The 24,000-nt window shown below is 35.7% G+C and overlaps 2 protein-coding genes across 2 annotated transcripts in view; one reads left to right on the top strand and one right to left on the bottom strand.

Moving 5' to 3' along the window:
* The window catches only part of LOC143702200 (exostosin-1b), a 123,362-nt gene extending 110,728 nt beyond the window's left edge, over positions 1 to 12,634 (top strand). Inside the window, exons 9-11 of the mRNA XM_077195729.1 lie at positions 5,854 to 6,014; positions 7,959 to 8,130; positions 9,492 to 12,634. Coding sequence (XP_077051844.1) covers positions 5,854 to 6,014; positions 7,959 to 8,130; positions 9,492 to 9,677 — 519 coding nt within the window. The 3' untranslated portion in view covers positions 9,678 to 12,634. The remainder of the gene's footprint in view (positions 1 to 5,853; positions 6,015 to 7,958; positions 8,131 to 9,491) is intronic.
* Positions 12,635 to 12,930: 296 nt separating this feature from the next.
* Positions 12,931 to 24,000, bottom strand: part of med30 (mediator complex subunit 30) — a 50,480-nt gene continuing 39,410 nt past the window's right edge. Inside the window, exon 5 of the mRNA XM_077195747.1 lies at positions 12,931 to 15,307. Coding sequence (XP_077051862.1) covers positions 15,212 to 15,307 — 96 coding nt within the window. The 3' untranslated portion in view covers positions 12,931 to 15,211. The remainder of the gene's footprint in view (positions 15,308 to 24,000) is intronic.

A 24,000-nucleotide genomic window follows, 5' to 3' on the forward strand; every position in this document is an offset into this window, starting at 1 on the left:
GTAGACGTCGGATCATAACCTTAAAGTGAACACTAGTGTAGATGTCGGATCATAACCTTAAAGTGAACACTAGTGTAGATGTCGGATCATAACCTTAAAGTGAACACTAGTGTAGACGTCGGATCATAACCTTAAAGTGAACACTAGTGTAGATGTTGGATCATAACCTTAAAGTGAACACTAGTGTAGATGTGTTCACTTAAAGTGAACACTAGTGTAGATGTGATCACTTAAAGTGAACACTAGTGTAGATGTCGTATCATAACCTTAAAGTGAACACTAGTGTAGATGTCGGATCATAACCTTAAAGTGAACACTAGTGTAGATGTCGGATCATAACCTTAAAGTGAACACTAGTGTAGATGTGTTCACTTAAAGTGAACACTAGTGTAGATGTGATCACTTAAAGTGAACACTAGTGTAGATGTGATCACTTAAAGTGAACACTAGTGTAGATGTCGGATCATAACCTTAAAGTGAACACTAGTGTAGATGTCGGATCATAACCTTAAAGTGAACACTAGTGTAGACGTCGGATCATAACCTTAAAGTGAACACTAGTGTAGATGTCGGATCATAACCTTAAAGTGAACACTAGTGTAGACGTCGGATCATAACCTTAAAGTGAACACTAGTGTAGACGTCGGATCATAACCTTAAAGTGAACACTAGTGTAGACGTCGGATCATAACCTTAAAGTGAACACTAGTGTAGATGTCGGATCATAACCTTAAAGTGAACACTAGTGTAGATGTCGGATCATAACCTTAAAGTGAACACTAGTGTAGATGTCGGATCATAACCTTAAAGTGAACACTAGTGTAGATGTCGGATCATAACCTTAAAGTGAACACTAGTGTAGATGTCGGATCATAACCTTAAAGTGAACACTAGTGTAGATGTCGGATCATAACCTTAAAGTGAACACTAGTGTAGACGTCGGATCATAACCTTAAAGTGAACACTAGTGTAGATGTCGGATCATAACCTTAAAGTGAACACTAGTGTAGATGTCGGATCATAACCTTAAAGTGAACACTAGTGTAGATGTCGGATCATAACCTTAAAGTGAACACTAGTGTAGATGTCGGATCATAACCTTAAAGTGAACACTAGTGTAGATGTCGGATCATAACCTTAAAGTGAACACTAGTGTAGATGTCGGATCATAACCTTAAAGTGAACACTAGTGTAGATGTCGGATCATAACCTTAAAGTGAACACAAGTGTAGATGTCGGATCATAACCTTAAAGTGAACACTAGTGTAGATGTCGGATCATAACCTTAAAGTGAACACTAGTGTAGACGTCGGATCATAACCTTAAAGTGAACACTAGTGTAGATGTCGGATCATAACCTTAAAGTGAACACTAGTGTAGATGTCGGATCATAACCTTAAAGTGAACACTAGTGTAGACGTCGGATCATAACCTTAAAGTGAACACTAGTGTAGATGTCGGATCATAACCTTAAAGTGAACACTAGTGTAGATGTCGGATCATAACCTTAAAGTGAACACTAGTGTAGATGTCGGATCATAACCTTAAAGTGAACACTAGTGTAGATGTCGGATCATAACCTTAAAGTGAACACTAGTGTAGACGTCGGATCATAACCTTAAAGTGAACACTAGTGTAGATGTCGGATCATAACCTTAAAGTGAACACTAGTGTAGATGTCGGATCATAACCTTAAAGTGAACACTAGTGTAGATGTCGGATCATAACCTTAAAGTGAACACTAGTGTAGACGTCGGATCATAACCTTAAAGTGAACACTAGTGTAGATGTCGGATCATAACCTTAAAGTGAACACTAGTGTAGATGTCGGATCATAACCTTAAAGTGAACACTAGTGTAGATGTCGGATCATAACCTTAAAGTGAACACAAGTGTAGATGTCGGATCATAACCTTAAAGTGAACACTAGTGTAGATGTCGGATCATAACCTTAAAGTGAACACTAGTGTAGACGTCGGATCATAACCTTAAAGTGAACACTAGTGTAGATGTCGGATCATAACCTTAAAGTGAACACTAGTGTAGATGTCGGATCATAACCTTAAAGTGAACACTAGTGTAGATGTCGGATCATAACCTTAAAGTGAACACTAGTGTAGATGTCGGATCATAACCTTAAAGTGAACACTAGTGTAGACGTCGGATCATAACCTTAAAGTGAACACTAGTGTAGATGTCGGATCATAACCTTAAAGTGAACACTAGTGTAGATGTCGGATCATAACCTTAAAGTGAACACTAGTGTAGACGTCGGATCATAACCTTAAAGTGAACACTAGTGTAGACGTCGGATCATAACCTTAAAGTGAACACTAGTGTAGATGTCGGATCATAACCTTAAAGTGAACACTAGTGTAGATGTCGGATCATAACCTTAAAGTGAACACTAGTGTAGATGTCGGATCATAACCTTAAAGTGAACACTAGTGTAGACGTCGGATCATAACCTTAAAGTGAACACTAGTGTAGATGTCGGATCATAACCTTAAAGTGAACACTAGTGTAGATGTCGGATCATAACCTTAAAGTGAACACTAGTGTAGATGTCGGATCATAACCTTAAAGTGAACACAAGTGTAGATGTCGGATCATAACCTTAAAGTGAACACTAGTGTAGATGTCGGATCATAACCTTAAAGTGAACACTAGTGTAGACGTCGGATCATAACCTTAAAGTGAACACTAGTGTAGATGTCGGATCATAACCTTAAAGTGAACACTAGTGTAGATGTCGGATCATAACCTTAAAGTGAACACTAGTGTAGACGTCGGATCATAACCTTAAAGTGAACACTAGTGTAGATGTCGGATCATAACCTTAAAGTGAACACTAGTGTAGATGTCGGATCATAACCTTAAAGTGAACACTAGTGTAGATGTCGGATCATAACCTTAAAGTGAACACTAGTGTAGATGTCGGATCATAACCTTAAAGTGAACACTAGTGTAGACGTCGGATCATAACCTTAAAGTGAACACTAGTGTAGATGTCGGATCATAACCTTAAAGTGAACACTAGTGTAGATGTCGGATCATAACCTTAAAGTGAACACTAGTGTAGATGTCGGATCATAACCTTAAAGTGAACACTAGTGTAGACGTCGGATCATAACCTTAAAGTGAACACTAGTGTAGATGTCGGATCATAACCTTAAAGTGAACACTAGTGTAGATGTCGGATCATAACCTTAAAGTGAACACTAGTGTAGATGTCGGATCATAACCTTAAAGTGAACACAAGTGTAGATGTCGGATCATAACCTTAAAGTGAACACTAGTGTAGATGTCGGATCATAACCTTAAAGTGAACACTAGTGTAGACGTCGGATCATAACCTTAAAGTGAACACTAGTGTAGATGTCGGATCATAACCTTAAAGTGAACACTAGTGTAGATGTCGGATCATAACCTTAAAGTGAACACTAGTGTAGATGTCGGATCATAACCTTAAAGTGAACACTAGTGTAGATGTCGGATCATAACCTTAAAGTGAACACTAGTGTAGACGTCGGATCATAACCTTAAAGTGAACACTAGTGTAGATGTCGGATCATAACCTTAAAGTGAACACTAGTGTAGATGTCGGATCATAACCTTAAAGTGAACACTAGTGTAGACGTCGGATCATAACCTTAAAGTGAACACTAGTGTAGACGTCGGATCATAACCTTAAAGTGAACACTAGTGTAGATGTCGGATCATAACCTTAAAGTGAACACTAGTGTAGATGTCGGATCATAACCTTAAAGTGAACACTAGTGTAGATGTCGGATCATAACCTTAAAGTGAACACTAGTGTAGACGTCGGATCATAACCTTAAAGTGAACACTAGTGTAGATGTCGGATCATAACCTTAAAGTGAACACTAGTGTAGATGTCGGATCATAACCTTAAAGTGAAGTCTCCTCTCGCTCGAGGACTGAGATCAACTGTTCAGTGCAGATCTGGAGACCACTGCACTTCTCCACCCATAAACGACCTCTTCATCCCTCGTTCCTCCTCTTCTCCGCTTCGTTCTGTCCGTTCCTTATCAGACTCAGCTGAAGTCCAGCTACACCGGTCTCTCCTTTAATCATGCGTTATCTCGACCACACTGCAGGAAAACTCCAATTACACTCTCTCTCTCTCCCTCTCTCTCTCTCTCTCTCTCTCTCTTTCTTTCTTTCTTTCTTCAACCCTGTTTATATAGCAGGAGCCGTACATGTCCTGCCGGTGGAGTTACGCTGTATAAACTCTGTGTGTGTGTGTGTGTGTTTCAGTTCTGCTGACTTCAGATCCGCCGCTCACACTATTGATGTGTTTCAGTAATTATGTGTTTAAATGCTTTGATCTTAGAAAAAGGAGGGCATCTTCTCAGCCGGCAGCTTTGAAAGCGTGGATCTTTGTGTCTGGAGAAAGCTTTTATTCTTTATTCGTTCATTCCCTCGCGTCCTGTAACAAATCCTTCCCTCGCGGGTCAAGACCCGAATCCCTAAAATTATACTTTTTTTTTTTTTTTAGGGCAGAACGATTATTTGATTTGATTTTGATATTTTTTCTATTTTTTAATACAAATGTTTGGAGTGTTTTTTTGTTTTGTTTTTTACCTTTAAATGACTTTATTTAATCAATAAATAAATAAATAGTAATTTCAGCACATTACTCAAATTTCAACTTAAATTAAAAATTAACTCAATTTCACGCCTAAACCTTTTAATTCAGCTCAAAATATCTTACATTGGGTGTCTTTGCTGACCTCTTGTGGAAAAAAAAACAAGTTCCGCTGTTTTTTCCAGAGGAAAAGTTCCCAGTTCCTCTGGGTCCTAAAGTCATTTTTCTTCAGTATGCATTCAGATACACATGTAGACATTATAAAAAAAAATTTTTGGTAACGTTTTAGCATTTTTAGTTCGAATTCTGACCATTCTTATGTTTTTCTGTGTCCTGAAGCATTCCATTAATTTCTATCGGGGTCAGATTGACCCGTGAGGGAAGGATTTGTTACTTAAATAAACTCAAATCCATCCAAAAAAAAATTGTTTTCTGTGTATTCATGGTTCAAGTGTGACAAAAGTCCTAGGGGTCTTGAACCCCTCTGATGAACACTCAAAAAAGAAATTAAAACAAAAAAATTCCGGGTCAAAATGACCCGAGGGAATGAAGACACTGTGTCCTAACCAGACGAGATGCGATAAGATTCCAGCGACAAATAAAGAGTGTGTCCACACTAGACGGGACGCGACTGCGAGACGCGTCAAAATCAATCAAAACCCACAGCCAATCAGAACAGCGTGTGGGCGGAGTCTCGCGGCACCAGAGAGTAATCCTGGCGACACGTGCAAGAAAATGTATAATCAAATTCACAAATATTACACCATTTAAACATTATTAAAAATACATAGGCTACTGAGTTACTAAAACAATCTTTGTTAAAGGACAAGTTTGGTATTTTACACTTAAAGCCCTGTTTTAAGATCGTTTCTGATTAAATAGAACGGTTAAGAATACATTGTTTGTTCACAGTTTGAACGTTCTTGACATTAGTTTAATTTCCAGATCTGAGGTGAATTATCCATTGTTGCTTTTACATCTACAAAGCTGGAGCACTGAATGATATTCAAAGTCACATTACATGCTTTTAACATTAAATAAAGCACATAAACAGAACCGGAGATTATCATTGCCACACTTTGTGTTTGTTGTTCCAGCGCGACGTCGCAGATCTATATAAAAACAGATGCTTTTTATTGCGCATCTTGTGTAGTTAAGACGGTGTGAGGGTTAACTCTTTCTATCTTTATAGCGCTGGTTTGGCGAGCGGCTTCTAACTCGAGCTCGTCGTTGTCTTGCAGGTGGACTTCGCCTTCACGGTGTGGCAGAGTTTCCCAGAGAGGATTGTGGGATATCCGGCCCGCAGTCATTTCTGGGACAATAATAAGGAGCGTTGGGGTTACACCTCCAAATGGACCAATGATTATTCCATGGTTCTCACCGGAGCGGCCATTTACCACAGGTACTGTGTGTAGAAGCAGAGGAAATAAGGCCAGCGCCTTCAGCTTCACGACTAGTGTGTGCTAATGAGTTGATTGACAGTTTCTGCTGCCTAAAGATCAACCATTTAAAGACTTTGGGTGGTTTTTTTTGGAAGAAAATAAAACTTTTATTCCACAAAGATGCATTAAATTAATCAAAAATTACAGTTAAACCTGATCTTTTCAACTTTCTATTCATCAAAGTATCCTGAAAAATAAAATGCATCATGGTTTTTCAAAAATATGAACTGTTTTCAACATTGATAATAATCATAAATGTTTCTTGAGCATCAAATCATCATATTATAGTGATTTCTGAAGGATCATGTGACACTGAAGACTGGAGTAATGATGCTGAAAATTCACAGGAATAAATTACACTTTACTATATATTCACATAGAAAACAGCTGATTTACATAAGAATATTTCAGAATTTTTACTGTATTTTTGATCAAATATATGCATAAGAGACTAAAACCGACCCTGAACTTTTGAGTGGTACTTTAGGCAACAATTTCTCGAATAGGTTTCAATTCAGTTCCGATTTGATTCAGTTTCTAGTTCATTATGTAACTGGAGTGGCAAACAAGAGGTAGACATTTGTCAAAATAATAAACCTTTTGGCTGTGCATTTAAAAAGTTTGAGAAATCCTGTATAAACTTAATGACATTGAACTTAATAAATAATTCAATGAAATGCTGGTGACACAGCTGCTTATGTCTGAAATAAAAAAACAGTAACATCACATATTAATTTTCAATTTTCATAATTCTGGCCTTCTCTAAAATGCACCATTGCGATAGGTAGACCAGGGGACATCTTAGAAAAATAAAAATAATAATATGATTATATTCATCAAACTTACAAAATACATATCAAAAGTATGTTAATATATGCATGATCTTTACAAAGATGAATTACAGGAAGTAGTTCAAATAGAAGTTAAGGGACTTTCTTAAAATATCACAAAATATGTATTTGTATTAAATATATTTCTTAGCAATATAATTATGCATGTTTGATGAAATACAATAAATTAATAAAAAGTGCAAATTTCTATTGTTTTAGTTTAATCAATATTTTTAATTACATTTTATTTATATATTTTTAGTTCCAGTTTAATTGCAGTAATTTTATTATTTGCTTTTGTCAATTAATTAGTTTTGTAATATTTCTATGCAGGATAAATTTTTATTTATTTCCAGTTAATAATTTTGTGCTTCAACTTAAACTTATTGCAGTTTATTGCCAGGGAAACATTTCAGATTTTCATTTAGTTTAAGTTTTTTTTAACTAATATTTGTGTTTTATTTTAAGCTTTATTTTGAATTAACAGAAATATTTTAATTAGTTTTAGGACGCTACCTGCCACCACAAATGAAGAATAATCTTAATATGATGACAAATATGATTTGCAGTTTCCGTAGTAACGCTAGAAACCTGTTGCAAGAACACTTTAGTATTACAGAGGGCATTAAATATATATTTAGAAACAACTGTAAAATAAGCCATTGATTAAAAAGTCAATATCTTTTATTCAGATTTTCGTTTAGCTCAAGTTTTTCAACTGATATTGAACTTAAATTTTATTTTATTTCAGCTTTATTTCAATTAACAGAAATGTTTTAGGACACTTCCTGCCACCACAAATGAGAAATAATCCAATATGATGACAAACATGATTTGCATAGTAAGCTAGAAACCTGTTGCAAGAACACTTTAGTCTTACAGAGGGCATTAAAAACATTGATTAAAAGTCTGATATTGGGATTTCTGCAGTTAAATGAAAAATCAATATCTATTATCCAGCCCAACAAATTGTCATTGTCCTATTGAGCTTTTGCATGTATGATGTGGGGACCTCCGCCTGTCCTTGACGATGTCCATATATTTATGATATTATATATTCCTAATATCTTCCAGATATTACCACTTCCTGTACACACACCTCCTGCCCGCGAGCCTGAAGGGCATGGTGGACCAGCTGGCCAACTGTGAGGATCTCCTCATGAACTTCCTCGTGTCCGCCGTCTCCAAGCTGCCGCCCATCAAGGTCACTCAGAAGAAGCAGTACAAGGAGACCATGATGGGTCAGGTGAGCGACCGCTTTAACAAATGTGCAACACTTCTCTGTGAGCAACTCTGAGTTTCCAATCTAGAATGGACAATATTGTTTATAAACATATACTCTGAAACATAATGAAGGACACGGAGTAAGAATAAGCTGTTTGTGTGTCGGTCAAAAATGACAACTTTTTTTATGAAATGATTGTAGTATATATTTAATTCGATAATGTTTTTTATTTAATATTTTATATTTTTAGGGAATTTGATGGTATTAAATGATATTTATCCAGCAGTTATAATCCATTTATTCACTTTTTTAACATAGACCTGAAAATCACATTTAAAAAAAACTTTTTTTTAACAATTTTACATTTATTGCTGTGAAAAATACAGTGTTTTTTTTTATACGACGTACATATTTTTTAGAAAACACTTTTACTCTAGATTTATAAGTTTGATTTTCTCATAGTTTTAAACAAGTTGTGTTCCAAATTTGAGGTTGATTTCTCAAAAAAGGAGCTTTCAGTAAGAATGTGAAATTCGTCTCCCATTAATTTCCAGTCTGCTCGTTTTTGACCGCAAACAATATAAGTGTGAAGATTTTTTTTTTCAGGACCATCTAACCTTTTCGAATCATGTTTATTTATTTATTTGTGTGTGTGTGTGTGTGTGTGTGTGTGTGTGTGTGTGTGTGTGTGTGTGTGTGTGTGTGTGTGTGTGTGTGTGTGTGTGTGTGTGTGTGTGTGTGTGTGTGTGTGTGTGTTTTTACAGCAAGTGCCAAATCCTATCGCATGTTTCGTACCATTCTGATAAAGTAAAAAGATTAGAATGGGACAGCATTAATTCTAACTTTATTGCAACTTTATAAATCAACTTTAAAATAAATCAATACTTTTATTCATTAAGGATGAATTAAATTGATCAAAAGTGACAGTAAAGACATTTATAATGTTACAAAAGATTCTATTTCAAATAAATGCTGTTCTTTTGAACTTTCTGTTCATCAAAAAATCCCGAGGAAAAAAAATTGTACACAACAGTTTTCAAAGTTGATAATAATATGAATGTTTTTTGAGCATCAAATCATCATATTATAGTGATTTCTGAAGGATCATGTGACACTGAAGACTGGAGGAATGATGCTGAAAATTCAGCTTTGATCACAGGAATAAATTACACTTCAAAATATATAAAACAGTTATTTTAAATAGTCATATTTAACAATATTACTGCTTTTTTGTTTGTTTTTACTAATAAATGCAGCCTTGGTGAGCAGAAGAGACTTTTTTTTTTTAAAAACATAAAAAATCGTACCAATCCCAAAATTTTGAACGTCAGTGTATATGATCTGTATTAAAGCATCTGATGTTGTGTGTCTGTTTGTCTCAGTCGTCTCGAGCGTCGCGCTGGGCCGACCCGGACCACTTCGCCCAGCGCCAGACCTGCATGAACAAGTTCGCCAGCTGGTTTGGCGGCATGCCACTGGTCCACTCCCAAATGAGACTGGACCCGGTTCTGTTCAAGGACCAGGTCTCCATCCTCCGCAAGAAATACAGGGAGATCGAGCGGCTCTGACCCGACTGGCGGCCCTCCATGGACATCCAGCAGGGGGCCGCGAGAGACTCTCAGGAGCCCACGGGGCCACTTTCCCTTCAGCACACGAGCAAAGGACACACACCGCAGGACGACACACACACCTGACACGCTTGGGGAGGTTTCAGGGTTGATGAACTGATGTTTCCCAGCACACGAGCGACGACAGGAGGGATGCATCGTCGTGTTAGCACTTCTCAACCACGACACATCTGGATACAGCTTCCCACAATACGTTTCTTTTCCGAGGAAAATGAGCCGGGATTGTGTGCGAGTGAGCTTTATTTACACGTTTTTGAGGTGTTGCACTGCAAAAAAAGAAATCGCTTTACAATACAAATATCTAAAAATTCTTAAATCAAGATACATTTACTTGAGAAGCAACATGACTTCAAATAATAAGTAAAACATTTTGGGGGGAAATGAGTTTGTGCTTAAAATAAGAACAAATATCTCTGTGGAATAATCTTTATCTTTATTCACAGGGAAAACGAGGGGATTTTTCTGACTGACAATTTTTTTCTTGTTTTAAGCACAGATTCACTTCATTTAGATTTTTTTTTTCACTTGTTATTTTAAGTCATGTTGCTTCTCAAGTAAATTTGAGTTTGTGCCTAAAACAAGAAAAATATCTTCAATGGGGTCCGAAAACTCATCGGTTTCCCTGTGAATGAATTTCATTTTTCTGACTACACTGACAGATATTTGTTCTTGTTTAAAGCACAAACTCACTTCAATTTCATGATTTTTTTTTTTTTTTTTTTTTACACATATCACATGTTGCTTCTCAAATTAATGATCTTGATTTAAGAGCCTTTCAATATTTTAAATGAAAACCAAGACAAAAATGCTTTTTTTTTTTTTTTTTTTTGCTGCAGTGTAGACACTTTTTAATTTTCAAAAGGCTTCATATCGATCAGTGGAACCGATTCAATGCAGGTGAAAAGTTCACAAACACAGAAGAAATATTCCAGTGTGCAAAAAGAAATCCGATCCCTGTTCTCACTGGCAGAACCATCATTCACACACACTGCAGTATTTGAGTGCTTTTATTTTTTTTAAACGGTGCCAAGACTAATAAGTTTCCTTAAGTGGCTTGTCAAACCCTCCCTATATAATTAATTCATGCAAATCCACCTTAAAATGCATTTTTATATATATATATATATATAAATTATAATTCCCCCAATCCTCAGCCAGACTTGGAGAATTGTAAATGAGCATAGACACAAAGCCAGAGCTTACAGTGCAGAACAGCATCTGTGTAACGACAGGTTTGCATCGTAAGGACTTGTGTCCGTAGTTTAAGTGAGACGTCTCTCGCCTCCTTTATCTTCCCTGTCTCCGTGAAAAATGAGCTGTCCGTCAAAGTTCAATGGCACTGCCTCCTGTTCGCATAGGAAACTCACTCGGACACGGCTAGTTTATGTCCCCTGCAAAGTGCATTCATCCTTTCTGGTTTATTCGTATGGAGGGAATGTGTGTTTCCAGAGAGTGTGTCGTAGTGGCCTTTTGTGAAGGTGACTGGACGTCCAGCTGTGAGCCAAAGCCTTTTGATTTTCCCTTCGCATTATCAGGAATTCTGTTGACGCTGATATATTTGTACACTACGTCATTCAAACGCATATCTGACACTGAATGTTATTTAGGAACCCGAGCTGTTTTGCGTTGCATTTCAATACGTTTTTTTTGTTGTTTTTTTTGACATTGAATCGTGATTTAAAAACCGGAGAAATCTGCGGTAATGTGATTCAACGACATTATCCGAATTGTGGCCTGGATTAAATTTTATCTTGACATTTCCGTTTAGGTGCTTGCTTGAATCTTGTTATACAAGTATGTGAACTTATAAGTCCCTGAAAGCTTCTAGTATAATTGTCCTCTTTAACGGTTGCATTTGTAATTAGTTTTAACACAAACGGCCACATCTGGTTGAGTTTTAAGTTCAGCAAACCAATTTAAAAAAAAAATGTTCTCCAGCATTTATACTTATGATTGTCATCGTTCGCAGAATTAATGTCTGGCCTCACAGAGTTTCATGCATAAGCGTGACTTATCACTGTACATACAGCTGGATCTACATGATTATATGTGTGTGTGAGATGGTTTTAGGGGCATTGAATGTCTGTTTTGATTGATCTGTGCATCTCACCCTGTCTCTGTGCCCTTGCCAACACTGTCATCAGGGCTTGTGATCCGCCAACGTCGTCCAGATCCGCTCAAGGCTCTCGTCAGCGCAGTCCACACACTAATAGGTGTTTGCATTGATGCCAGTGTTATTTTAATTACCCAGCTTAACGTGACAAAGCCATTCATTTGCAACGGGCCGGTTGAATGCTGCTGCTACGACTACACACATGCAAGATCACCAAAGAATCTTGGCAAATTTAAACTCATGCAATTAACTGTATTATGTTGCTTTAGCGAAGTGGTTTTTCTATGTTTGTTTGCATCATTTAGTCAAGATCAAACTGTCTGGAAGCTAACTGGTGAATTTGCATACTAACTTTAACCTATTTGCATTACGTTCTGTGATTAGCAATAAGCAATGTGGATTCATGCTCAAAAATGTCACTGATCTCTCCCTGATTGTGCCTTTTGATTCAAGTGAAGTGAGTTTGCGACCCCTGAAACGGTCCTCCGGATAACCTTCGGATAACCTCCGGATAACCTCCGGAAAACCTTCGACACTAATAAGGACTCGCTCACGTTAGGCTGGTAACCAGACTTGCATGACCACTTAGACTATTTATGAGTAAATACTGGTTTGTTTTGGGTTATTTCTGTTCAGATTTATTTGTTTTGCTCCCTCCTGTCCTGACCCGTCATCCCAGTAATTAACAGATGACTTTTTATAGAGGTAATAAAGAAAATGCAGAATGCCAATTTTGTATGAATGATTTATAAGAAAATGAATAAAGTCATATTTGATGCTATAATGATGTGACTTGCGTGTTGTGTTTCCGGTTAATAGTGGAAATATGTGGTAGAACAATCATAACCAAATCATATTTGAGAGTACATTAATTTATAACCTTGAGATATTTCTAATTTCAGGTCACCACTTTTTACTGTGAGTATCAAACCATTCATGATGGAAATCAGCACTATTGATTGTAAATATTTTCTCGTATTGTTTTTTTTGTGGCTGCTTTAATATCTAATACTGAACTCAGATCATTTATTTCTGTAATTTTGTGCTGGTATGAGACACATTACACAAAGGAAACATTCGAGACGTGCATTTGTTGTTTATGTAGACATATTAACACCACACTAATAGACTATGCAATGTTCCACACAATATTTTCTGCAAGTTATGATTGAGAAACATACAGTTTAAAAGTAAATCAGAGCTATCACTCATGCAGAATATGAGGACTATACTTGCGTAAAGTTCATTTGAAAGCGTGTGAGTGAATGAGCCGACCGCTCAGACCTCCTAATGTTCATCAAGCTGAAAATTGAATCGAGGCAGAAGCAGCGAGTGGGGTTTCAAGCGTGTGTTATGAATGTAGCAGAATTTCTCCTTTCCTTTATCAATTTTGCGCCTCGCTGCTCTCCAGCATCTGTGCCTCTGATCACTGGTGCGTTCAAGACATGTGGGAAAGTGTGTGTTTACGAGTGGGAAGCTCGGGATTTTCTTACGAGTTTGGGAGTGACACTGTCAGGCTTTATTTACAACTAAATAAACGAATTGCCTGTATTGTAATATAATAATGTAATATTTAATGATAAAGTTTACAGTGGCTTCGTAAGTTAAGAAGATAAAAAAGCTAAACGCACCCGATGCACATTCTTTTCTTCATATACTAGAAGTTTAAGAACCTTGCAGTGTTTTGTGTAGTGAATGAAGAGAAGGTTCACCGCCATCTTACTGCGACGAAAGTGATCTGAACCTCTTGACTGTGTGTGTGTGTGTGTGTGTGTGTGTGTGTGTGTGTGTGTGTGTACAACTTCCAACTCGTACATACCAACTTCCCAGAAGAACCTGAACGCATGTACAACACTGTGTGTGGGAGATTGTTTTTGTGTGTGTGTGTGTGTGTCTGAGAGAGAGAGTGTGTGTGTTTTTGCGAGTGTGTGAGAGAGAGAGAGTGTGTGTTTTTGTGTGAGCGTGTGTTTTTGTGTGAGCGTGAGAGTGTTTTTGTGAGTGTGTCAGAGAGAGAGAGAGTGTTTTTGTGAGTGTGTGAGAGAGTGTTTTTGTGAGTGTGTGAGAGTGTTTATGTGAGAGCGTTTTAGCGAGAGTGTGTGTTTTTGTGAGTGTGTGTGAGAGAGAGAGTGTTTTTGTGAGTGTGTGAGAGAGAGTGTTTTTGTGAGTGTGTGAGAGTCTTTATGTGAGAGAGAGAGTGTTTTTGTGAGAGAGAGAGTGTTTTTGTGAGTGTGTGAGAGAGAGAGTGTTTTTGTGAGTGTGTGAGAGTGTTTATGTGAGTGTGTGAGCGTTTTAGCGAGAGTGTGTGTTTTTGTGAGTGTGTGAGAGAGAGAGTGTTTATGTGAGTGTGTGAGAGAGAGAGTGTTTTTGTGAGTGTGTGAGAGCGTTTTAGCGAGAGTGTGTGTTTTTGTGAGTGTGTGAGAGAGTGTTTTAGCGAGAGTGTGTGTTTTTGTGTGTGTGTGAGAGAGTGTTTTGCGAGTGTGTGAGAGAGAGTGTTTTTGCGAGAGTGTGTGTTTTTGCGAGTGTGTGAGTGTTTTAGCAAGTGTGTGTTTTTGCGAGTGTGTGAGAGTGTATGTGAGTGTGTGAGCGTTTTAGCGAGAGTGTGTGTTTTTGTGAGTGTGTGAGAGTGTTTATGTGAGTGTGTGAGCGTTTTAGCGAGAGTGTGTGTTTTTGTGAGTGTGTGAGAGAGAGAGTGTTTTTGTGAGTGTGTGAGAGAGAGAGTGTTTTTGTGAGTGTGTGAGAGCGTTTTAGCGAGAGTGTGTGTTTTTGTGAGTGTGTGAGAGTGTTTATGTGAGTGTGTGAGCGTTTTAGCGAGAGTGTGTGTTTTTGTGAGTGTGTGAGAGAGAGAGTGTTTTTGTGAGTGTGTGAGAGAGAGAGTGTTTTTGTGAGTGTGTGAGAGCGTTTTAGCGAGAGTGTGTGTTTTTGTGAGTGTGTGAGAGTGTTTTAGCGAGAGTGTGTGTTTTTGTGTGTGAGAGAGTGTGTTTTGCGAGAGTGTGTTTTTGCGAGTGTGTGAGTGTTTTAGCAAGTGTGTGTTTTTGCGAGTGTGTGAGAGTGTTTTTGCGAGTGTGTGAGAGAGTGTTTTAGCAAGAGTGTGTGTTTTTGCGAGTGTGAGAGAGAGAGAGAGAGAGAGTGTTTTAGCAAGAGTGAGTGTTTTTGCGAGTGTGTGAGAGAGTGTTTTAGCAAGAGTGTGTGTTTTTGCGAGTGTGAGAGAGAGAGAGAGAGAGAGAGAGAGAGAGAGAGAGAGAGTTTTTGCGAGTGTGTGTGTGTGTGTGTGTGTGTGTGTGTGTGTGTGTGTGTGTGTGTGTGTGTGTGTGTGTGTGTGTGTGTGTGTGTGTGTGTGTGTGTGTGTGTGTGTGTGTGTGTTTCAGCTCCTGACAGCCAGCATGGAGTTGATCTCCCAGATGAGGTTTCTGAGCTGGTCCATAATCATCTTCAGCTGTTGGTTCTTCTGTTTGAGTTTCTGTGATACAAAAGGAAATAAACACAATTTCAGTAAATATGAGCTGTCAGGAACAGTAACAGCAGTTTCCTTTCTCAATAACACACACACAGCATTAACTCCTTTTATGTCACAGTATTTGTTGATCTCTGTGTGCAGAGCTATAGTTAGTAAAGTGTGTGTTCTTCAAAATCTGCATCACTTCAGAAACTATATTTTACCCGAGACACGTGATAATAACAGAATAACGTTAATGTTTGGATTATTTTGATCGTACAGTCTTTGTTTTTCTCTAAAGAATTACTGATTATTGATTCAGAAACCTCTCAGATGATTCAGTGAAGGATTCATTTCACTAATTCAAACTGCTAGAGTGTGTGTTTGTGCGACTGTGAGTGTTTGAGAGAGAGAGAGAGTGTGTGTTTACGTCTTTTAAATGAGAGTACAGACTCAGAAGAGTCATTTGCTCGTGAATCAGACTGGAAGTCAAATCAATTCAACATTTCCGCCTTATTTTGCATCGTGCAAGTAAGAGTTCGGTTCATTAGATGTAAATAACTAGAAGAGTAAAGAGCAGTAAACAGTAAAACTATTATAATAACATGATGATATTAAGATAAAATACCATGATAACAAATACCAGTTTGCAATGTAAAGCAGCATTGATAAAGTCGAGGCGTTTGGCTGTTTTTCGAGACAATTAAAAAGGTGAATAAATGTGATACAAGAGATTTGACTGTAGTGTTGAACTGGACACACACACACACACACAGCTTGTTAACGAGGCAAATGTCACTGTCTTTATAACAGTGCTGTGCATCTCTGAAGCTTCAGGGAAGAATAATGCGCTTGAACAGAGCAGGAACTGTTTACTCGGCACACTTTACCCCCTTAAATATAAGCAGTGCTCGATTTAGATGCTGTAGTGGAGTACGAGTATTATTGCTGACCGTCTGGATCCCGATATAGCCACAGTCTACACATCTGAAATGAATAGCCCACTTCCACTGGGACAATGTACCATGTCGCTGAGCATTCATCATCTTGTTCTATTGTGGGAATATCTTGTGACTTCAGCTTGTTTTAGTGGAAACACGGTCCCCTGATCGCAATCCAATAGAGCACAGCTGAACTCCGAGACTCATGAAGCCTGTGAATCGTATTGAGTTAACCTGGAATAATCCTTGCCACAAACAATCCCGAAATCTCTGGAGGCAATGTGTGTGATCTGTGTGACACAGGTCTATAACATTGAGCTATATAGTGATACACGTATTTAATATATCATATGAGACTGACATGGTGTTTCAAGCAGTGTGGCATGCTATACTCAACATCATTACAATTATTTTACACACACTCACACACACACATATATATATATACACACACAAATACATACATACAGGTGCTGGTCATATAAGAATATCATCCAAAAGTTGATTTATTTCAGGAATTCCATTCAAAAAGTTAAATTTGGATATTATATTCATTCATTACACACAGACTGATATATTTCAAATGTGTATTTCATTTAATTGTGATGATTAAAACTGACTAATAATGGAAATCCTAAATTCAGTATCTCCGAAAATTAGAATATTACTTAAAGGGTAAGTTGGGCGTTTTACAAGTAAAGCCCTGTTTTAAGATCGTTTCTGATGAAATCGAACGGTTAAGATTAAAATTTGGACACATGCTGCTGTCCCGAGAATTTTAGGTTTCTGTGTTAGCACATTTTTAGTACATAGTCATACCTGGAAACAAATTCACATTGGCTACATGGGCCATTCTACAGAATTTGTTCAAAGTTAGAGTTGGAAACATCTTGAAAAGAAAATTGTCTTTTTCCATGAATTTCTGATAAAGTATTCTTTTTTTAAAGTAGGCCAATACATTTTATCATACATATTTTAAAGTTAAGGATTCATTAGTTTCATATAGCTTAGGCTACATTGGAATAAACATTATAATAACATCTTAGTTGATGATTTCTTTTTGACAAAACATATTATATATTTAACATATGAGCAGAAACTAGCTAACAAAAGCTTATTTGATATTTAAGAATAAAACTTTATAATCTATCCAAAACTACGAAATGTTGTCTTTCATATTTCATCTGTAACATAAACAACAGCGCCCATCTGTGCCGTTAATTCATTCACACACAGAAACGTGGTCTTTTTGCGTTTACAGACACTATTCCATTTCACGATTAGAAAAAAGCACAAGAATAAAAAACTTACTATTCACAATTCTCGGCTAGATCCGTCGCTCCTCGAAATGAAAATAAACCAGCACATGTTCTGAGGTAAACGTCCCAGGATTATTCCTCACAGCCTCGCAAGAGTAATAGTACATTAATCTGATGATTAAACTTGGTGTGTTATCGCATTTATGAGGGGCATTTACATGTTTGCATGTGTTGCCTCAGATCATTTGCGTTTGAATAGCGCGCGCTGTCCGTGGCCGTGTCACATTAACAGAATAATGAGCTGAGAGAACGATAACGACAACGGCTGACATCTCTCTCTCTTTTTATATAGATTACATAAACAGAGAATATTTGTTTTAGTTTTGAGTTAGATCATATAAAAGTACAAACTTAAACGATTATAAAGATATATTGCTCATGCCTGGGTGAATAGTATTCGCTGAGTTTTGTTTAAGTTTAGAGACGTGCTCCAGAAAAAAAGTTCACAGAGACGAAGAGGCAGAAAGTACACCCTGTTTATTTTCTTCATTTTATGAAAGCACAAATGTTTTATTTCGATTGTAAGTGGACACATAAAAAAGTAGACATTTAACAGTTTATTTTTTTTATATTTCTTAAGTCTGTATGACCAAAAATGACAGAGTATTTTAAGTCTATTTTGCTGCAATGTGGAAAAAAATCGCGCAAAACGCACCAGCGCGTTTGCCGACCCCAGAGGGTTAAAGCTTGCGAGCATGGATTTAAGATCGGCCTCATTTTAAATCTGCCCTTGGCAGATTATTGTCGAAGTCAAAAAGATTAAAAAAGTGAAACCAAAAAAAGTTGATGAAAACGATTTATGAACATGTCCAAATAGAACTAAACAGTCTCATTTTAAAGACGACCCTTGGCATTATTGTTGAAGATTGAAAACCAAAGTGAAACCAAAAAAGATAGAGGTTTAAGTTTGTGAAAACGGTTTATGAAAATTATTTTATATAATAAAATATATATTTTATGAAACATGTTGAACCCTAAACCAGCTATAGGCAAAACCATAATTCTAAACAAGTTATGTTCCAAATTTGAGGTTGATATCTCAAAACATGAGCTTTAGGTAAGATTATGTTTGGCGCAGTAACACATTTCCCCATTGGTTGCAGCAAAACTCCACCGGGACACAGTCGCTGGATTTGGGATTTGCACTCCAGTTTTTCTCTCTCAAGAATTACACACACACACACATAATTTTTCTATTACATACATACAAACCACACTCTGTCATCCATATACCAAACACCCACACAATTATATCTGCATGATGCATCTAACTGGCTCTATAAAATGCAGAAGCAGAAAAAAAGAAAAGGTATTTTATTTGCTTGATAGGCCAAACCTGAGGAAATGGCACCATCTGGTAAAAAATGGTAGATAAAGTTTAATTTTGAAGCCTTGCCAACAGAATGAAAGCCTATTAACAAAGATTGCATCATTTTATAGTTAAATGGCCCTGGGATTAAATATTGCCGGTTTAATGTGTTTCAATGAGGATATTTTTGTCCAAAAGGCGCTGAGAGGAACTATTCTGTGTTACTAGTGCAAAATAGACTTATTAAAGGAAATGAGGGAGAAATAGTAAAATTCTAATTAAAAAAAATACACACCTGTGCCTAAAATTATGCATTTAACACAGGCAAAATGATAAAAAATAAAGACAAAAATTAAAAAGACAAAAATGTCTTCAGTTCTGGACTCAATTTGAAAAAACACGTTATTCCAAAAATGTCTTAAGGAGAAATGTCTTAAATGATTGCATAATACTCTCATGTTTAATGAGAGGCCATTTCATATTTTTTTTCTACTGATAAAGTACGTTCATGAGCTGTTTAATTCATGAAATGTCATTAAAATTAGAACTGAATTAAAACTAAATCAATTAAAGTGAAATTAATGCATAAAATGGAAACCCCTAAAAGTTCTATATTTGAAGAGCTTTATTTAGTATGTAGTTGTTTAGTAGTTTTCTGACTATTAAAGGGACTGCTTAAAATTAAATAAATGTAAACTGAAATATAAAATATATTTAAAGAAAAACACGTATTTTATTTCAGCTACTTTACAGGGCAACATTTCTCTTTTCATTAAGTTTAATGATGTACTAAAATAACTCAAATATATACACATTTTCACACAAAAAACATTAAAATGACAAAGACTAATTTTTAAAACTTTAACTGAAATTAAAATGAAAAATCTAAAAACAAAACCAAATTCAAATATTAACACAAACTATAATAGCATCACAAAAATAACAGATTTATGCATGTCATTGCAAAGAATGTTTACAATGAAAGTCAAACATCGGACTATTTTTTTGTCCATAGAATGAAAATTAATGAATTCTTTAAAATTTCTTCTTTTGTGTGAGAGTGAGTAAATAACATCATTTTCCTTCTTGGGTGAAGTATCCCTTTAATAGTGCTATCATGAACACTAGTATGTAATATTTGGGATTTTGGTGTGTATTTGCAGAAGAGAAAAACACTCCTCCTTCATATTAGTGTCTGGTTTCATCTCATTCTCTTCTTACCTCATCGAGATCAAAACCTGGAAGCGAATGCTTTGATCAAATGTGGATTTATTAAAATGTGCTGTTTTACACTCTGAGTGACAGCTGGACGATGTGTTAGAAACACTGCACCAATTCACAAAGAAAAAACAGTGTTTTTTCCAACAACACCCAAAACTGAGAAGCACAAACGAGTCTCTGAGGTCTGAACAGATTTGCACGAGAGCGATTGAGAACTGTGGTTTAATACCAGTTAATGCATGTTTATTAAACATGCTTTTTCAAACTCACTTTTTCAGGTCTTCATTATTAAACCTGCACTTTGGCTAATAATCCGCCTTCGTGTCTCTCGAATCGGTTCAGTTCTTCTAGAGCTGACGTCACAACTCTAATGCAAACATGGAGTTCTGCTTATTTATTTCTATATAACACTGATTACGGTCGACTAGAATCATCATTGAATCGGGATCATCATGATCTTTTTCCCATGCAGCATAAGATGATTAATAATTATGAAAATCTCAAAGCTGCTCTTTTTTTCATAGAGGTAAGTTGAAATTTTCATTGGTTTCTTAAAATATAAATATATATATATATATATATATATATATATATATATATATATATATATATATATACAGGAAAATTATGTTATTTACTCACTCTCAAAAAAGAAGAAATTTTAAAGAATTCATTTTCTATGGACAAAAAAAAAAGACTCAGATGTTTGACTTTCATTGTAAACATTCTTTGCAATGACATTGCATAAATCTGTTATTTTTGTGATACTATTATAGTTTTTATTAATATTTGAATTCGTTTTTGTTTTTAGATTTTTCATTTAAATTTCAGTTGGAGTTTTAAAAATTAGTTTGTCATTTTAATGTGTTTTGTGTAGTGGTCGACCGATATATCGCCACGGCCGATATTTGGCTTTATTAAAATATCGGCATCGGCCTATGAGTTTTTCTGATTGGCCGATGTTTTTGAAGCGGGACTTTTATTTTGACGGGCGGCGCTGAGAACACCAGCACCTGAGAAGAGAACGGCAGCGCCTGAATCTGATCACACAGCGCTCACTCACATTCTCCGTCTCTCTGTCAGTCATATCTAATAGTTTGTTAGACAGCACCGGTGGCTACAGAACTGGTAACCAAAGAAAGTAAATGGTATGTGAAAAAGTAATGCGTTTGCTTTTATATTATTTGTAACCGAAAAGCCAAACAATCAGGCTAAAATACTTTCTCATTTACCGTCAACATTCAGCAAATGCGCATCTACATCATTTAAACAAATCTCTGAATATCTAATAAACATTTAATTTCACAAACCTTGCAGATTTAATCGAATCCAGCTGTGATATCTTGTGAAGTGTGCGTTTGTAGCCTGCATAAACGTGTTCCTGCGAGTGAATGCGAACAGAAGATCAGCTTCACAGGAGACGCGATCGAAACACTTTAAATCCTTCATTTTAAAATATGCTGTGCTATATCCAGTTGCCCACTGTGTCATATTCATGTCGTTTTCACTGTGTGCTGTATGTAAAATTAGCGTTACCTTGTCAAAAGTCAAAGTAAAAAAAATATGATTATCAGTGCGCATGAAATAACCAGGTTACTGAGTGCCCTGTTACAGTGTTTACTTCCTTTTTATTCACATACTCATATATTTTTAAACAATTACTTTATTTGTGAAAAATACTGTAAGAGGATTGCAGATTCAAGAAGTTGCCATCTAAAGTATAGGGCCTAAGCATGTTTATTTTAAATATTTTTAAATATTAATTAAATTTATCTAATTTATTAAGTATTGATTTATATAAATATAAAGTGTGTGTGTATATAAATATATATATATATATATATATATATATATATATATATGTTTGATATATAAATATCGGCTTTATATCGGCCACCCTGCTCTCTAAGATATCGGCATCGGCCATCAAAAAACCCATATCGGTCGACCATTAGTTTTGTGTTTTTTATATATCAGATAAGACTATAACTTTCAGTGAACTAAATGTTTTTGTTTTTATTTTTATCTTTGGTCAAGTCATGAAAGTGAGTCAGGACTGACTGTTGAATTGAATAAAAAAAATGAATAAAAAAAATAATATAATATAAATATTGGAAAATAATTGATTTAAATTTAATTAAATAACATAAAATAGTGAAAAATAAAAAAATAAAAATAAAATAATGAAAATAATTAAAATTAAAATGATATAAAATAATGAAACAATAAAATAAATAAATAAATGTAAAATAATAACATGAAATGATAAAAAATAAATAAAGAATGAATGAATGAATGAAACTCGGTGCGTTTCCCTAAACACAGTGTTTTCAGTGAGTTAGCGCTGACTCTCCCATGTCGTCTATCTTGCAGAGTAAATGATGTGGACAGTGTGTTTTGGCATTAATGCCGTTGCTGAACATCCGAAAACTGAACTCGCTTCATCAGCGGTTTATTTTGATCAAAGCTGAAGCCAGATGGCCCTGTGTGTGTTACACTGAGTGTGTGTTACCCTGTGTGTGTGTTACACGAGAAGAGTGCTGATGGCAAGAACGCAGTAAATGATGAGTGACGGGGGAAATACTGCACAACTGCCCTTCAACAGAAACCCTTCAGACATGTTGACAAGACAGCAAAGCCTCTGAAAGAGAGCTAAAAATACAACTAGATTTTCTGAAGACAAATCTGCAGTTCAAGACACCTACACTACATGATGTTTGTACAGGATCCTTCAACACTTTCCAAGGGGACCAAGAAAAGCCCATAATGCACAGAGAGATGCAGCCGTTACATATTAACAGTATATATTAAGCCTGACCTCAAACAGAATGAACATGAGACCATATTATACATAACACATCCATTACAATCCTTAACTTCCATGTTCTGAAACCCAGAGATCCCAAACTTATACATAACAATAGTCATTTATACAGTTATCTATAGCTTTTTAATAAACATACACTACTGTTAAAACGATTGGGGTCGGTAGATTTTCTTCATGTTTCTTCTGCATTTATTTGATTAATAATACAGTAAAAACAGTAAAATTGTGCAATATTATTTCAATGTAAAACACATTTTAGTTAACGTTTTAGTTATTTTTTACAATGTTTCTGACATTTTTAGTGGTTTTTATATATGTCTGCACTACCTTTCAAAAGTTTGGGGTCGGTGAGATTTTTTATTGTTTTTGAAAGAGTCTCTTATGCTCAACAAGATGCATTTTCTCCTACATGAAAATACAGTAAAAACAGTAATATTGTGAAATATTTTTTCAATGTAAATCAGCTGTTTTCTATGTGAATATATAGTAAAGTGTAATTTATTCCTGTGATCAAAGCTGAATTTTCAGCATCATTACGCCAGTCTTCAGTGTCACATGATACTTCAGAAATCACTATAATATGATGATTTGATAATCAAGAAACATTTATGATTATTATCAAAACAGTTGCTTCATATTTATGAGAAAACCATGATAAATTTGTTTTCAGGATTATTTGATGAATACAAAGAACAGCATCAATTCGACATAAATATTTTTTACATTATAAATGTCTTTACTGTAACTTTTGATCAATTTCATGAATCCTTGATAAAATACAATTAATTTTCCTTATGAAAAAACTATACTACCGTTCAAATGTTTTTTTTAAGCACAAGAAACAGTGATACGGTAACACTACAGCATTAATTAATCTTAGTTAATATTAACTTCAACATTTACTAATACATTATTAAAAGCAAAGGTTGTATTTGTTTACATTAGTTAATTAACTAACATGAATAAATAATGAACAGCTGTATTTGTATTAACTAACATTAACAAAGATTAATAAATGCTGTAACAAATGGATGTTAGTTAATGCATTAACTGATGTTAAATAATGAACCTTATTGTAAAGTGTTGCCAGTGAGAGTTGC

This window comes from Siphateles boraxobius, unplaced genomic scaffold (assembly GCF_051911475.1).
Source record: "Siphateles boraxobius isolate OS27281-9 unplaced genomic scaffold, OSU_SipBor_1 35, whole genome shotgun sequence".
NCBI lineage: Eukaryota > Metazoa > Chordata > Actinopteri > Cypriniformes > Leuciscidae > Siphateles > Siphateles boraxobius.